At 41.8% G+C, this 14,421-nt stretch overlaps 1 protein-coding gene and 1 non-coding gene across 4 annotated transcripts in view; both read left to right on the forward strand.

The window, feature by feature from the left end:
* The window catches only part of atg16l1 (ATG16 autophagy related 16-like 1 (S. cerevisiae)), a 53,011-nt gene that overhangs the window by 16,841 nt on the left and 21,749 nt on the right, over window positions 1-14,421 (forward strand). Inside the window, exons 5-11 of one of the 3 annotated variants that reach the window (XM_024014264.2) lie at window positions 3,182-3,255; window positions 6,437-6,688; window positions 7,217-7,282; window positions 7,727-7,813; window positions 9,976-10,038; window positions 10,319-10,363; window positions 11,734-11,836. In XM_024014264.2, the coding sequence (XP_023870032.1) occupies window positions 3,182-3,255; window positions 6,437-6,688; window positions 7,217-7,282; window positions 7,727-7,813; window positions 9,976-10,038; window positions 10,319-10,363; window positions 11,734-11,836 (690 nt within the window). The remainder of the gene's footprint in view (window positions 1-3,181; window positions 3,256-6,436; window positions 6,689-7,216; window positions 7,283-7,726; window positions 7,814-9,975; window positions 10,039-10,318; window positions 10,364-11,733; window positions 11,837-14,421) is intronic. The other 2 variants (XM_024014265.2, XM_024014266.1) reach the window with 2 other exon arrangements.
* On the forward strand, window positions 11,959-12,226 carry LOC111949991 (small Cajal body-specific RNA 6). The gene has a single exon (XR_002875438.1). It is a non-coding gene; the product is annotated as a small Cajal body-specific RNA 6 (non-coding RNA).

Below are 14,421 nucleotides of genomic sequence, written 5' to 3' on the forward strand. Positions count from 1 at the left end.
ACAAGTGCACCTGCTCACGACCACTCATGCTGTAAACAGTCCACCATGAAAAAATCTACCAGCCGCTTATTTTTTAACAGCCAAAATATGTTTTGCCCCCGCAATAAATAAAAAACTGATGGCCATGCTTTTGTAATGTTTAAAAAATATATGTATTAGATGTAATGTGGTATATTGCGACCTAACATGCTGACCAGACCGTGTCACGTGCTCGAGAATAAATGTATACATGTTATTCAATCATTGCACCCACACTGCTCGCGAGCGTCTGTGTAGCCAGGTGCTAAAATAGAACTTGGTTCTATTTGTGACTCAACGCGCTGCAAGTCCTGCCTCTCCCATCTCCTCATTTGGTTTTTAGGAGCATACACCTACAGAGGTGATTGAAAGAACTCAGGTACAGAATCCAGTCGGTTGTGATAACGCACCTTAAAGTTGGTTGCCAAACGCCATATAAAGTCTGAAGAAGCTTGAAGGAAGGAGGAGAGATGACTAGAAACAAATTCGGATTACCGTTTAATCTGTGTATAAATTGTCAGCGTAGAGGACTTAGCATTTCAGGTAAACTAACATCTAATAACTAATATCCCAGGATAAATTAGCTAGCTCGTGTCTGGTGTGGGTGGGCCAGACTGCGCCATGCATGTAAGTCTTTTAACCAAAATATCAGCTTTACAGGGAATATGGTGGTCTGTAATACAGACTCGGTCAGGGAGAGGTTGAAAATGTCAGTGAAGACACTTGCCAGTTGGTCTGTGCATGCTTTGAGTTCACGTCCCGGTAATCTGTCTGGCACCGAGGCTTTGTGAATGTTGACCTGTTTTAAAGGTCTTGCTCACATCGGCTATGGAGAGTGATCACACAGTCGTCCAGAAAAGCTGGTGCTCTCATGCATGCTTCAGTGTTGCTTGCCTCGAAGCGAGCACAAGGCTTTTCGCTCGTCTGGTAGGCTCGTGTCACTGGGCAGCTCACGGCTGGCTTTCCCTTTTTGTAGTCAGTAATATTTTTCAAGCCCTCCCACATCACACGAGCGTCAGAGCCGGTGTAGTAGGAGTCCTATATTGACCCTGCCTGTTTGATGGTTCGTCTGAGGGCATAGCAGGATTTATTTTAAGCGTCCGGATTAGTATTCCGCTCCTTGAAAGCGGCAGCTGTAGCCTTTAGCTCGATGCGAATGTTGCCTGTAATCCATAGCTTCTGGTTGGGTTATGTACGTACAGTCACTGTGGGGATGACGTCGTCGATGCACTTATTGATGAAGCTGATGACTGACTGACAGGTGGTATACTCCTCAATGTCATTGGATGAATCCTGGTACATATTTCAATCTGTGCTAGCAAAACATTCAAGTAGCATCTGCTCCATCTGACCACTTCCGTATTGAGCAAGTCACTGGTACCTCCTGCTTTAGTTGGTGCTTGTAAGCAGGAATCGGGAGGATAGAATTAGGGTCAGATTTGTCAAATGGAGGGTGAATGAGAGCTCTGCGTGTGGGGTAAAGGTGTCCTAGAGTTTTATATGTATTTTTTTCTCTTTTCCTCTAGTTGCACGTGACATGCTGGTAGAAATTAGGTAAAACGGATTTAAGTTTCCCTGCATTAAAGTCCCCGGCGGCTAGGAGCGCTGCTTCTGCATGAGCATTTTCTTGTTTGCTTATGGCCCTGTACAGCTTGCTGAGTGATCTTAGCATCGGTTTATGGTGTTTAATTGATGGCTACGAATAATATAGATGAGAACTCTCTTGGTAAATTGTCATGTGGTATTCTACCTCAGGCAAGCAATACCTCAAGACTTCTTCAGTATTAAACATCGAGCACCAGCAGTTATTGACAAACAACCCTTCCCGCGATTTACCAGACGTAGCTGCTCAGTCCTGATGCACGGAGAAGCCATATTATCCGTGTCGTCGTTCAGACACGTCTCGGTGAAATGTAAGATATTCGTTTTTAATGTCCCATTGGTAGGATAGTCTTATAATTCTAGATCGTCCAGTTTATAGTTTGCATTTTAGTCTTTAAAGATAAAATCTTCATCCAGTTCGAGGTGAGTAATCGCTGTTCTGATGTCCATAAGCTCTTTTCAGTCATAAGCGGTAGCAGCAACTTTGTGTACAAAATGAGTTACAAATAATGCGACAAAACAAACACAATAGCACAGGTGGTTAGGAGCCTGTAAAACGGCAGCCATCCTCTCCGGCGCCATTATATATAATTGATGTGTTCACTATTATTCTACAATGTAGAAAATAGTAAAAATATAGAAAAACCCTGGAATAAGTAGGTGTGTCCAAACTTTTGACTGGTAATGTATATAATTGAGGCAGCAACTGAGTCAGAAGTTCCCAGTTATAAGCAGGGGTATGTGCTACTCCACTGCTAATAATTATAAGTTAAGATTAACTATAAGAATTCTTAAGATGATAAATGATATCATGCTCAGGGCTCCAGCTATGCATTTGGTTTGCTAACTTGCTAGCTAAGTGGCTAGATGTCAAGATCAAGTTTCTTGGTTACATCAAACATTCAACCCCCTTGGCTCAAGATCCCTGTTGCCTAAATTTGTTTTGGGTCAAAAAATAGAAATGGCGCCCCTTGTGTTTCGGTAATACTGTATACTCCGGTATGAAGTGATTATACGCAATGGCAACTGAAAAAGTGGGTATGTGGCGTACGCCTGTGTACACCCTCCACTAAATCACTGTGGATGGGGCAGGAGTGGGACAGAGGACAAGAATCAAAGGCTCCATTGTTTTTCACTTTGTCATTGGCCTCATTGCCTTAACTCACAAGACTTATGTAGCCCGGTCCCCAAAGATCCGGTGACTGATAGCTGGAAAATAAAGGATTGCTCATGATCATTAGTCATGATCGATCAAAAGGGTGAAATTTGTATAAGTCTCGTGTTAACCACGTGGCTAGCTGTGATTTCAAAGTAAGCTTGTTCCTCAAATGACTTTTTTTACCAGACAATATCTGAAGCGCATACTAATTTTGGTTAGCTACTTAATTTGATTCAAATATGTCTTAATGTCTGCGACTAGTTCATTTGGAGCAAGCTCTGGATTTAAGACCTTGACTTTCTATTTGTTTATAATTGGGTTTGTTTTGTAACCAACTTGCCATCAGTTGTGGATGTTTTGACTGAATGTCTTTCTCTTCTCTCTTGCGCTGCTTTCATTTAGCTGGCCCAGAGTGTGATTGAGCTGAACCACCAGATTCAGCAGAAGGACAAGGAGATTCAGCGCAATGAGGCCAAGTGAGTCTACTCTCTACATGTTATTGATCTCTGCTTGATTGGGCCTTTTTGTACTTTCCAACACTACAGCTATATTGTTACCTACTGATGTTGTTCTCATGAACCAGATGTATGGTTTCTTCCTGACAAATCAGGGATTTCTGACCATCCTATTTACACTGAAAAATGTACACTGAAAAATTGTTCTTTAAATGTCCATATGCACAAAAAGCTTATTTCTCTCATTTAGTGCATAAATTTGTTTACATCCCAGTTAGTGAGCATTTCTCCTTTGCCAAGATAATCCATCCACCTGAAACGTGGCATATCAAGAAGTTGATTAAACAACATGAGCATTACACTGATGCACCTTGTGCTGGTGACAAAAGGCCACTGTAAAATGTGCCGTTTTGTAATAATTCCACAGATGTCAGAAGTTAATGGAGCATGCAATTGGCATGCTGACTGCAGGAATGTCCACCAGAGCTGTTGCCAGATAATCGAGTGTTAATTTCTCAACCATAAATCGCTTCAATTTGGCAGTATGTCAAACCGGCCTCACAACAGGCATCGTGTGGGCGAGCAGTTTTCTGATGTGAATGGAGTGCCCCATGTTGGGGTTATGGTATAGGCATGAATAAGCTACAGCCAACAAACACAATTGCATTTTATCGATGGCAATTTCAATGCACAGAGATACCGCGATGAGATCCTCAGGCCCATTGTCGTGCCATTCATCCGCCACCATCACGTTTCAGCATGATAATGCACAGCCCCATGTCGCAAGGATCTGTACACTATTCCTGGAAGCTGAAACTGTATCAGGGGTTTTTAGCCTGGGACCCAAACTAGAAATTCTGTTTTCCTGGGACCCAGGAAGACCTGCAACTAACATGTAAATATGGGTACATTACATTGCCCTTACGCCGAAAACAAATGCAATAAAGACTAAAAACAATTAAATGAAATACTCATAAATAGCTATTCATGTTTGATCCCCATTTAAAAACTCTTACATATCTGTTTAGGTTTGAACTGTTGCTGTTAAAATACAATAAATATTTTTTATTCTGAACAGGAATAAACTGATTTGATCACATCACACATGTCTAACAGAACACGCAAGCTAAGTTTTTGTTAGTGCAACTTTAAGTAACAATACAGATGATAAATGGTCAGGCCTACTGTACATCTTACTTTAGAAATGCTTGTTGAAAAAAAGTATAGGTTGGAACTGTGACTTAAAATATTTTTTTTATTAGGAACTGTAATAATCTGAAAACAAACACGCAATCCTAATGAGAGTTGTTTGGCTGGTTGACTTTTTAAACAAGCAGGTCTATTCTGGATGCCGTTTTTGACTGCAACCCTGATGTCATATGCAGCATTGATTCTTTACTTGTTAAGGGTTAAAAGCACTTTATTTCCCTAAATGGGTATCTCCCCTGACGTGGGCATGTTTTCAATAGACTCCTTTATTTGTACTATATTCCATGTAAGGCATCCAGACCTTATGACAGTTACACAGTATACCCTTAATCTTGTAATTAATCAAAGCTAGTGATACTTAACTTGACATTTCGGGAGGATAACCAACCTTCCAATTAATGGCAATGCGTTACTTAGCTGCTATAAGTGCTTGGTTTAATAGTTTCTTCAGATAAGCAAACAAAACCAAGGAAAAGGGAGAATCTGTAGGCGTGTTGAGATAAAATAACATACTCTTTGAAAGAATTCAGCCAGCCTTTACAAGACCATAACATATGCAAATGTGTCCCCTTTTGTGTTTTACACCTCAGCAGAGGAATGACATTTCTGAGTCCATGTAATTCAGTTTCACTGGCATATAGTTATTTCTATGGATGGTCTTAAACTATAGTAATTTATGTCTAAGATATGTTTGAATCCCCAGTCATGTTCATATCTTTTAATCCTTCATCAATAGCTTCTTCCAGGTCTTCCTCACATTTTTGTTTTACTTGTTTTCTGTCATCAAATAACAAACCTTTATACAGTTTGGAAATCAACTTAAGGAGGTTTGTCAGACCTGCCTTAACATTGGACACGCCAAAAGCCATTTTTTCTTCACAGAGAGAATAAAGTGTTGTATCTGCAAAAATTCACCTCATCTCTGTCAGACTGGTTTTCCCTGACCCTGCTGAAACGTCACCATCTGATCCTCCTAAGATGAGGCATGACAAATAATTACCTTTGTACATTCTATACATCATATTATCCAAAAATAGAATCAGTTGTTCAACAATTGAGTTTACGATTATTCCCAGATCCCAGACTGTAGCTTTAAACTTAAACTGCTTTCCTCTAGCTACCCATCAATTCAAGATGGAACTTTGTATCATTCACTGATATTTTTAATATACAGAAAAGGCCGTGGACTGGTCCTTCCCGGGCTGTCTGACCCTGCTGGTGAGCAGTGTTGTGCACTAGATGGCTGCATTCCCGCAGGATGACTGCAGGTCCCGACAGGAATCATTGCGGCGCGGTCTGCATTTTTCATATTGCGGGCAGTCACAGGCGACTTTGGGATGAAAAGATTTCTGTTGTCCCGCAGATTATTTAGAAATGGTCCTCTTTCTGCTTTGTATGCATTATCCTACCAGTTGTATTAAAATATATATTTTTTTGCATTATTCACATACTCGATTCGCTGCTTCAACTTCAGTTGCCTACCTCTCCTAGTATGTGTGGTCTCATTGAAATAGAGTAGGCTAAATACATGTGGCAGTAAACTTAAATATGTTTACGACAGTGTCTGTAAATAGGATATTGATAATGGAAAGAAGTGGAGGGCACTCAACCAGCTAGAGGTTGAAGCGCGAAGTGAGCTGCGTCACATACGCCTAAAATAACATTGTGGGACTGCGGGTGGGTGTTGGACAAAGCCACCGGGTGGGGGAGGAGTATGCATGAAAAGCTGCGGGAGCGGGATGAAGAAATGGGTCCCACGCAGGTCTCTACTGTGCGCCATGACAGTGAAGCCTGTAGCATTATAGCTGTTTAGAATTGTCAGTGTGAAAAGTAGGTAATTAGCTAGGGGAACAACAGCTCACACATTTTTATGTTTTATATTTTTTGTTCGGTATAGATTAGATTATTCGACATTGCAACTGACCATCCCAAATCGGTTTTCCTCCTTTTCCCCCTGATATGAATACCTTTTTCTGCCAATCTCATCTGTCAGGATGCAGGAGTACCAGCGGCAGATTGCCGAGCTGGAGGGAGAGTGCCGGGAGCTGCGTGGTCAGCTGCAGGACCTGGAGCAGGCCAACCAGACGCTGAAGGATGAGTATGACGCCCTGCAGATCACCTTCGGTGCCCTGGAGGAGAAGCTGCGGCGCACCACCGACGATAACCAGGAGTTGGTGTCGCGCTGGATGGCCGAGAAATCCCAAGAGGCCAACAAGCTCAATGCGGAAAACGAGAAAGACTGCAAGTGAGTGGGGATGTCCTGATACCGGGTATCACGATACCAGGAAGTATCATGGCAACGAAACAAAATATGAAGCATATTCTATTTCTTGAGGAAAACAACCTTGTGTTGTCACTGAGTCACATTTTATTTATTCCAAGCTTTAGCACTCCATATTTTACATAAACCGAACCTACAAGTGAGTGAACCAGGGCAACACAGCTTGACTCAGCTCTAATTGTATCATATCTTAGTGTGATGAGGGTGCATGGAGCAACTGGGTGGCTGGCTTGGAGACCCAGTTGTGGCTCAGGGATCGATCTTCTAGGTGCCCCCAAGTGGCCTGCATGCAATTTTTGTACATTTTGTATTTTAACCATGTAGCAGACACTCTTATCCGGAGCAACTAGCAATCAATGGATTCAACTAAAGCAGGCAGGATGACCACGTCACATTCATTTTAAGTAAATCCTTCCAAATAAGTGTTTAGGTTGTTGTGTAATCCAGTAATGGGTGCATTTTATCTAGTTATTTTCATGCTTTTCGTTCCAGGCGCAGACAAGCCAAGCTTCAGAAGGAGCTTGCAGACGCTGCAAAGGAGCCCCTGCCCATGGACCCGTGAGTATTATTTACCATAGAACCACAGAAGACTGCTCTGAGCAGATGGATACAGTAGTTTGTAAGCTAAACTGGTCAATTCTTAACTCAACTCGGGGTGACTCACCTTTTTAAACGGTACATTTCTATGGCAACAAGTGCATCACCTTTAACCTTTTCCGTGCCAGGCTAACTCAACTTTTTCCTGAATGAAGTGTTTGAGCTATGAGTTGAGGACCAATCAGTTTTCCTTTATTGTCGCAAAGCCCTTCATTACCCTTCATTCTCGGTTCAATATTTGAGGAAGATGACTCATTTAAATATTTTATTAATCAAATGTATACAATTTAAATGCATATCACACTATACAGTTATGGCAAGAGCGGATGCGAGGGATCAAGGAATTACAATTGAGACTCACCCCTGGGATTGGTGGTTATGACTTTTCTGGTCTCCTGTTCTCAGGGACGACGACATCGAGGTTCTAGCTGATGATTCTGTGAAAGGCACTAGAGAGGCCTCTCCCAACCGGCCGCTCAGCCGCACCCCCAGGTGGGAGTGTGACGCAAACATGTTCTTAGTGAAACCCTGTCCAGAAACGGCTCCTATAGCCAGTCCTACACACTTGATGTAGATCTAAGAATTTGATAGATCTAAACAATATGGAAGTAGCTCCACCTTACCCTATGAAAGGCTTGGGTGAAATCTTCAATCTGAATATTGTTTATACCATACCTGGGTTCAAATGATTTGTTCTTTAAATACTTATTTTCTGTGTATATAAGGAATTTCAAATAATTTGGCCCAAATCAACATTTTCAAATTAACTTACTATAAAAAGCCTACTATTCAGATACTGGGTTGAAATGCGTGGGAGTATTTATTTGTTGTATTAGAAAATACACTGTATTTCCAAATACATTCCAATATTCAACTACTAAATATATAATCCAAATACTTGCAGTACCAGTCAAAAGTTTGGGCACACCTACTTCAAGAGTTTTTCTTTAATTTTACAGTTTTCTATATTGTAGAATAATAGTCAAGATATCAACACTATGAAATAGCACATATGGAATCATGTAGTAACCAACAGCGTCAAACAAAAAAATATTTTATTTTTTGAGATTTTTCGAAGTAGACACCCTTTGCCTTAATTACAGCTTTGCACACTCTTGGCATTCTCTCAACCAGCTTCACCTGGAATGCTTTTTCATGTCTTGAAGGAGTTCCCACATATGCTGAGCACTTTGCTGCTTTTCCTTCACTCTGCGGTCCAATTTATCCCAAACCATCTCAATTCGGTTGAGGTCAGGGGATTGTGGAGGCCAGGTCATCTGATGCAGCACTCCATCACTCTCCTTGGTCAAATAGCCCTTACACAGCCTGGAGGTGTGTTGGGTCATTGACCTGTTAAAAACAAATTATAGTCCCACTAAGCACAAACCAGATGGGATGGCGTATCGCTGCAGAATGCTGTGGTAGCCATGCTGGTTGTGTGCCTTGAATTCTATAAAAATCACTGACAGTGTCACCAGCAAAGCATCACACCACTTCCTCCATGCTTCACGGTGGGAACTACACATGCAGAGATCATCCTTTCACTTACTCTTCGTCTCACAAAGACACAGCGGTTGGAACCAAAAATCTAAAATTTGGACTCATCAGACCAAAGTTCAGATTGCCACCGGTCTAATTTCTATAGCTCGTGTTACTTGGCCCAAGCAAGTCTCTTCTTGTTCGTGTCTTTCAGTTGTGTTTCTTTGCAGCAATTTGACGAAGAAGACCTAACTCACTCACTCAGTCTCCTCTGAACAGTTGATGTCTGTTACTTGAACTTTGTAAAGCATTTATTTGGGCTGCAATTTCTGAGGGTGGTAACTCTAATGAACTTAACCTCTGCTGCAAAGATAACTCTGGGTTTTCCTTTCCTGTGGCGATCCTCATGCGAACCAGTTTTATCATAGCGTTGATGGTTTTTGCGACTGCAATTGAAGAAACATTCAAACTTCTTGAAATGTTCCTGATTGACTGACCTTCATGTCTTAAAGTAATGATGGACTGTCGTTTCTCTTTGCTTATTTGAGCAGTTCTTTCCATAATATGGACTTGGTCTTTAACAAATAGGGTTTGGTCTTTCACCAAATAGGGCTATCTTCTGTATTCCACCCCTACCATGTCACAACACAACTGATTGGCTCAAATGCATTAAGAAGGAAAGAAATTGCACAAATTAGCAAGGCACGCCTGCTAATTGAAATGCATTCCACGTGACTACCTCATGAAGCTGGTTGAGTGTGCCAAGAGTGTGCAAAGCTATCATCAAGGAAAAGGGTGGCTACTTTGAAGAATATAAAATATATTTAGATTTATCACTTATTTGGTTACTACATGATTCCATGTGTTAATTCATGGTTTTGATGTTTTAACTATTATTCTACAGTGTAGAAAATAGTAAAAAATAAAGAAAAACCCTTGAATGAGTAAGTGTCTGGACTTTTGACTGGTGCTGTACTTCCAAATGTGTCTTGAAAGTAATTGAAATACCCTAAATATTTTTTCAACCAAAGTCTGATTCATACTCAATATTTCAAATCTACACAAGTGCCTAGAACGTTGGGGCTAGGGATGTTTCTGGACCGGGATGTATATTTTTGGCGGAGACGTTGCGTCGCGTATGAAATAACCCTCCTCTCTGTGTTCGTCTCTCATAGTAAACGTATCTCCGGACAGTCTCCTCAAAGCGGCCTGTTGGACTCAATCTCCAACATATTTGGGTACGAATGCGTTTGCTTGATTCTCTGTGTGGCGAGTCTGAAGTCTTCCGCTCTATGGGTGTCTGTCTGGTCGTCTGTCCTGGGTTGTGTTCATAAGGCACCAAACGGAAGAGTTGCAGAAAGTATTGCAACAGTGTGCGTTAATGAATACACCCCTGGAAAGGGCTTTTTCGTTTTCTTTTGCATTACATTTTCAAACATTATCCCTGATGTTACTGTGGATCCTTTGGGCGGATGTGTCCATCCTGTTGATGGCTTCTCTCTGTCTGTCCGTCTGCAGCGTATCTGAGTCTGTGCATCCCGGACTCCTTCCTCCAGACTCCAGGTGAAACGTCACTGTGGTGTCTGTAGGGCTCACAGCTGTGTGTACGCCTGTGTGGGGGTGTGCGTTTTGTGTGGGCCTGTGTGTGTGTTAGAGGAGGCATCTTGATGTAGCTACTAAAAAAATCCAGGATGATGGCACTATTAAATTTCTTCTCAGTGAAAACAAATTAACACACTTTGTCAGATTATTAGTTTGCCACGTGGGATTTATCTAGGGCCGAATCTGGCAATGACACAGTGGAACTTATCGGCTGACCATCAAATCTTAAACTGATCGATTGATTTAAAAAGGGGTCTCGGACAACTTTTGCTTTGTTAGTAATTCAATGGCTTTTTTGATCATATTTATCCAAATTCATAAATTCTGGAACTCTTGCTGAATGTTTCCTTTTTTTTTATTGCTTGTTTTGAGTAAGACTAATTCCATCTGTGAATGGGGTAATTTGTTTAATTCCAAAGTGCTCCCTCTAGTAAGTCTACCCTCATTAGGGTGCAAATATCACATACTGACATGCTTTTCAAAGCACCTGTGTCTTTGTATGTGATTTCCCCACCCTTATACCGGTATGTAAACAAGCGTGGAGACTTTGGGGTGTTCCATAAAGCAGGATCATTAAGTTAGCCAGTCAACTTTGGTAAGCAGTAAAATGTATTTATAAAAATGTTTTCTATAAATTAAAAAATGTACTTTTATTATGGGTTGTTAGATATGAAGTCTATTATACCATGGTAATTTCACGTCTATTTCTCTTATCAGTTTGAGGCAGCATTACGTTTGCTAGTAAAGAGTGGTGCCGTTGTTGGATTAGTGTAAATAAGTAAATTGTTTAGCTCCATGATGGTTAGCTTGCTGGCTAAAGTTGTTTACAGTTGGCAACCGCTCCTACACTATTTAACTACTGTGTCACTTGGCTATAGCGTATTGGATATAGTATGTAGCCTAATTTGTTTGAAGGATTTCCTGTGTGGATTTACTCAAACTACCCTGCAAGTGTTGCGTTTTCCTTTCCGTTAGCATAAAAACAGACTAAAATGAAGTGAGACAGTTGTGAGTTGCTTCTGCATGTCTCGTTGGTTACCGTTTCAGCTATGCTAAGCTTGCGGTCTAGTTTGGCCGTTAGCGGCAACTGATTTGGGATCCTAGAAATCCCTGGCTTCCATTTGCTTCCTGACAAGAGTTCCCTGACTACTTCCCACTTCCATCGCTCTGCTCTCTGACCATGCACTGGCTTCCCTGGGACCATCGCATGTTGTGCTATGAGTTCTGTGAACATATGGTTGTATTTCGACTTCCCTGAATGCGTTTTGTTTTTGATTGTCTGCGTGTTTTGAGGTGATTACTAGTTTGACGGCTCTCCTCTCTGTTGGCAGGCGTCGTACTGGGAACTCGTACGGAACATCACTCGAAAACACGGAGACGACCTCCGGAGTGTGTGCCGATGTCCGCGTTCCCTCCACTGCCCTCCATGTATTTGTGAGTATCTTGGTTGCATTTTCCTACACTCAGTGTTTTGAGATCAGGCCAGCTCTCTCACACATGCGGACATGCACACATTTTAATGAAAGGCGCAAGTCTTTTTTAGGTCAGGTGCTGAAGGTCTATGATGAGATGTAAAAGGTCTGATTGCCCAAGTCCCTTCCCATTGCCCCTCTGCTCCCAGCAGCCCCTGCTCTACTCCCAGCATGCTCTAGTTGTGCATCGTTGGCCACAGGGGCTACTGACAAAGAGGATGACCTCGCATCCTGTGTCTCTTTAAAAGACCAAGGTGTCACAGTGATGGACATCCAACATGACCAATCACCAAGGAGTGTTGGGTTGTGGGATTGGGATAGGTAGATGATCTCAAGTTTTCAAGCTGAGACCTAGACTTGAGAAAACGATGCAGAAAAGAGAGAAATAAATGTGGTCGGCCGCCTTGATTCGGTCTTATGTAGCAAAATTTGAAATTGTGTTTATTGCATTGGATAAAAGCAGAGACACAGAGCTACAAAATGGCATGTCATACACTGCATTTGAGGAACAATGGGAAAGTAATTCTGCTTTGAAAGTTGATGAAACTTGTAACCTCACTTTTGAGAAAATGGTCCTTGACTATTTTGGGACACCTACTGGAGAGCTCTTCTTTGTGTACACCCATTCAGGATTGTTCACACCTTTTTTAAGCCAGCCCCATCTCTTTTAAGGATTTACATGTGAGGTCATGTGCTAACAGTGAGTAGTGTAGTAAAGATTAAGACTAAGTGGTGAAAGTAGTAGCCTACGATGATGAACAATTCCAGGTGAACAAAGTGTCCATATAAAAATATTTTATAAATAGATGACACTTACCCAGACACACTTGTCTAAATTGATGGGCCATGTGAAAGAAATGCTGTAACCCCCATCCACATCTTGCTAAATGGCTGGATCTCTACAGAAGGTGTAAATGGTACAGTGAAATGGTTACTTGCATAGTAGCAATATCAAAAATAGTGTCAATTTAAAGGAAAAAGTGTCAATGCCAGTAGAGAAAAAAAAAATGATATACAGTATGTACAAGAACTATCAATAACCATATCAGTGATAGATGAGGTAGTTATATGCATACAATCAGGGGTAAAGTGGCTGAGCAGCAGGATAAAAAAATAAAAAAGTATCAGCAACGAATGATGGTGTGTAAGAGTCATGTGAATAGAGGCATTGCAAATAGTGCTGGTGACTGGGAACTTACCCCCAGTGATGAGCTAGTCTGTCTGAACCACGCATGAACAAGGGAATCTATATTCAGAGAGCCTGTTTCTGTCCTGCCCTTGACTTTGGTGCAGGGCATGTGATGTCCATAGCCTTTTCGTCGCAAAACTCCCTGATCTTCTCAAAGATTCGCTTGTCTAGCTGTGTCCAGTCCAGGTTGTGCTTGTACAGGCGGAACATCTATGGGAGGAAGGATGTCAGCATTGCGCAGCGGCTGAAACCTGGTCCCGACTGAGTCCGACTGCTCCTTGGCGACAACACCAAGCTCCAGAGCATCGAAGCTTTTAAAACGGGAAATAACAAAAACAATTGAAGACATTACAACCTTGCACAACATGAATTTTATTTAATTTAAGCTTTAACTAGGCAAGTCAGTTAAGAACAAAATTCTTATTTACAATGACGGCATACCCCGGCCAAACCCGAAAGACGCTGGGCCAATTGTGCGCTGCCCTATGAGACTCCCAATCACGGCCGGATGTGATGCAGCCTGGATTCGAACCAGGTACTGCAGTGAAGCCTCTTGCACTGGCTGATGTTTATGGAGTTAGGTGTTGCCAGCCATATATTCCCCTCTCTCCCTCAGTGGTATGAATAGGTATATTTTCAAGTTTTTGAACGTCAGAACCCATCAGTCTATGTGCTTAAGGAAAATAGAAATGTTGCTTGCTTGTTGCGCAAAATCAAAGCTGTGATGCATCCTGACATCTTTGCTTGGTGGTTCAGTAGGGACCCCCAGAGACAACTGCAGGTCTTGACAGGTCTGTCCTGAGCTTGATGTGGGGCAACAATTTTCCCACAGGTTCCTGAAGGAAGACAGCCCAACTACACGTACCTCTGGAAAATACAGAAATAATATGAGATCAGTAAAAGTAGTGCCAACCATGTTGGAGGTCAATTTAAATAATCAAAACGTATTGTTTATGCTTTACCTACCAAGTGTTTCGATTCCTTGTAGATGCCACCACCGCTTTTGTCACATGAGATGGCAGCAGCTTTCCACCAAAGTGTTTGTGCCCTGGGTGGCGTCCTGGTAATACTATTGCATTATCTTCTACGTAGTTGTTAATGAAGTTCACAACTCACTGCAAGTCCTCGTGCTTCAGGTGTAACCTGTGCTTGCTTGGGGCAGCTCTCTTTTCGATGGGAGGCGTTAGACCAGTCCTGGGAATTATTTTCCAATGGAGGCCAACATAAGAATATGTTTGTCATCGTGGGCCAGAATCTGACTGTTGACAGATATATCAACTGTAAATCACGTCCAGATATGCTACTTTTTTAACATGCACAGAAATAAACCACATCCACGTTCGCCTTTTGGTAGGTAT

This window comes from Salvelinus sp. IW2-2015, linkage group LG22 (assembly GCF_002910315.2).
Source record: "Salvelinus sp. IW2-2015 linkage group LG22, ASM291031v2, whole genome shotgun sequence".
Lineage (NCBI taxonomy): Eukaryota > Metazoa > Chordata > Actinopteri > Salmoniformes > Salmonidae > Salvelinus > Salvelinus sp. IW2-2015.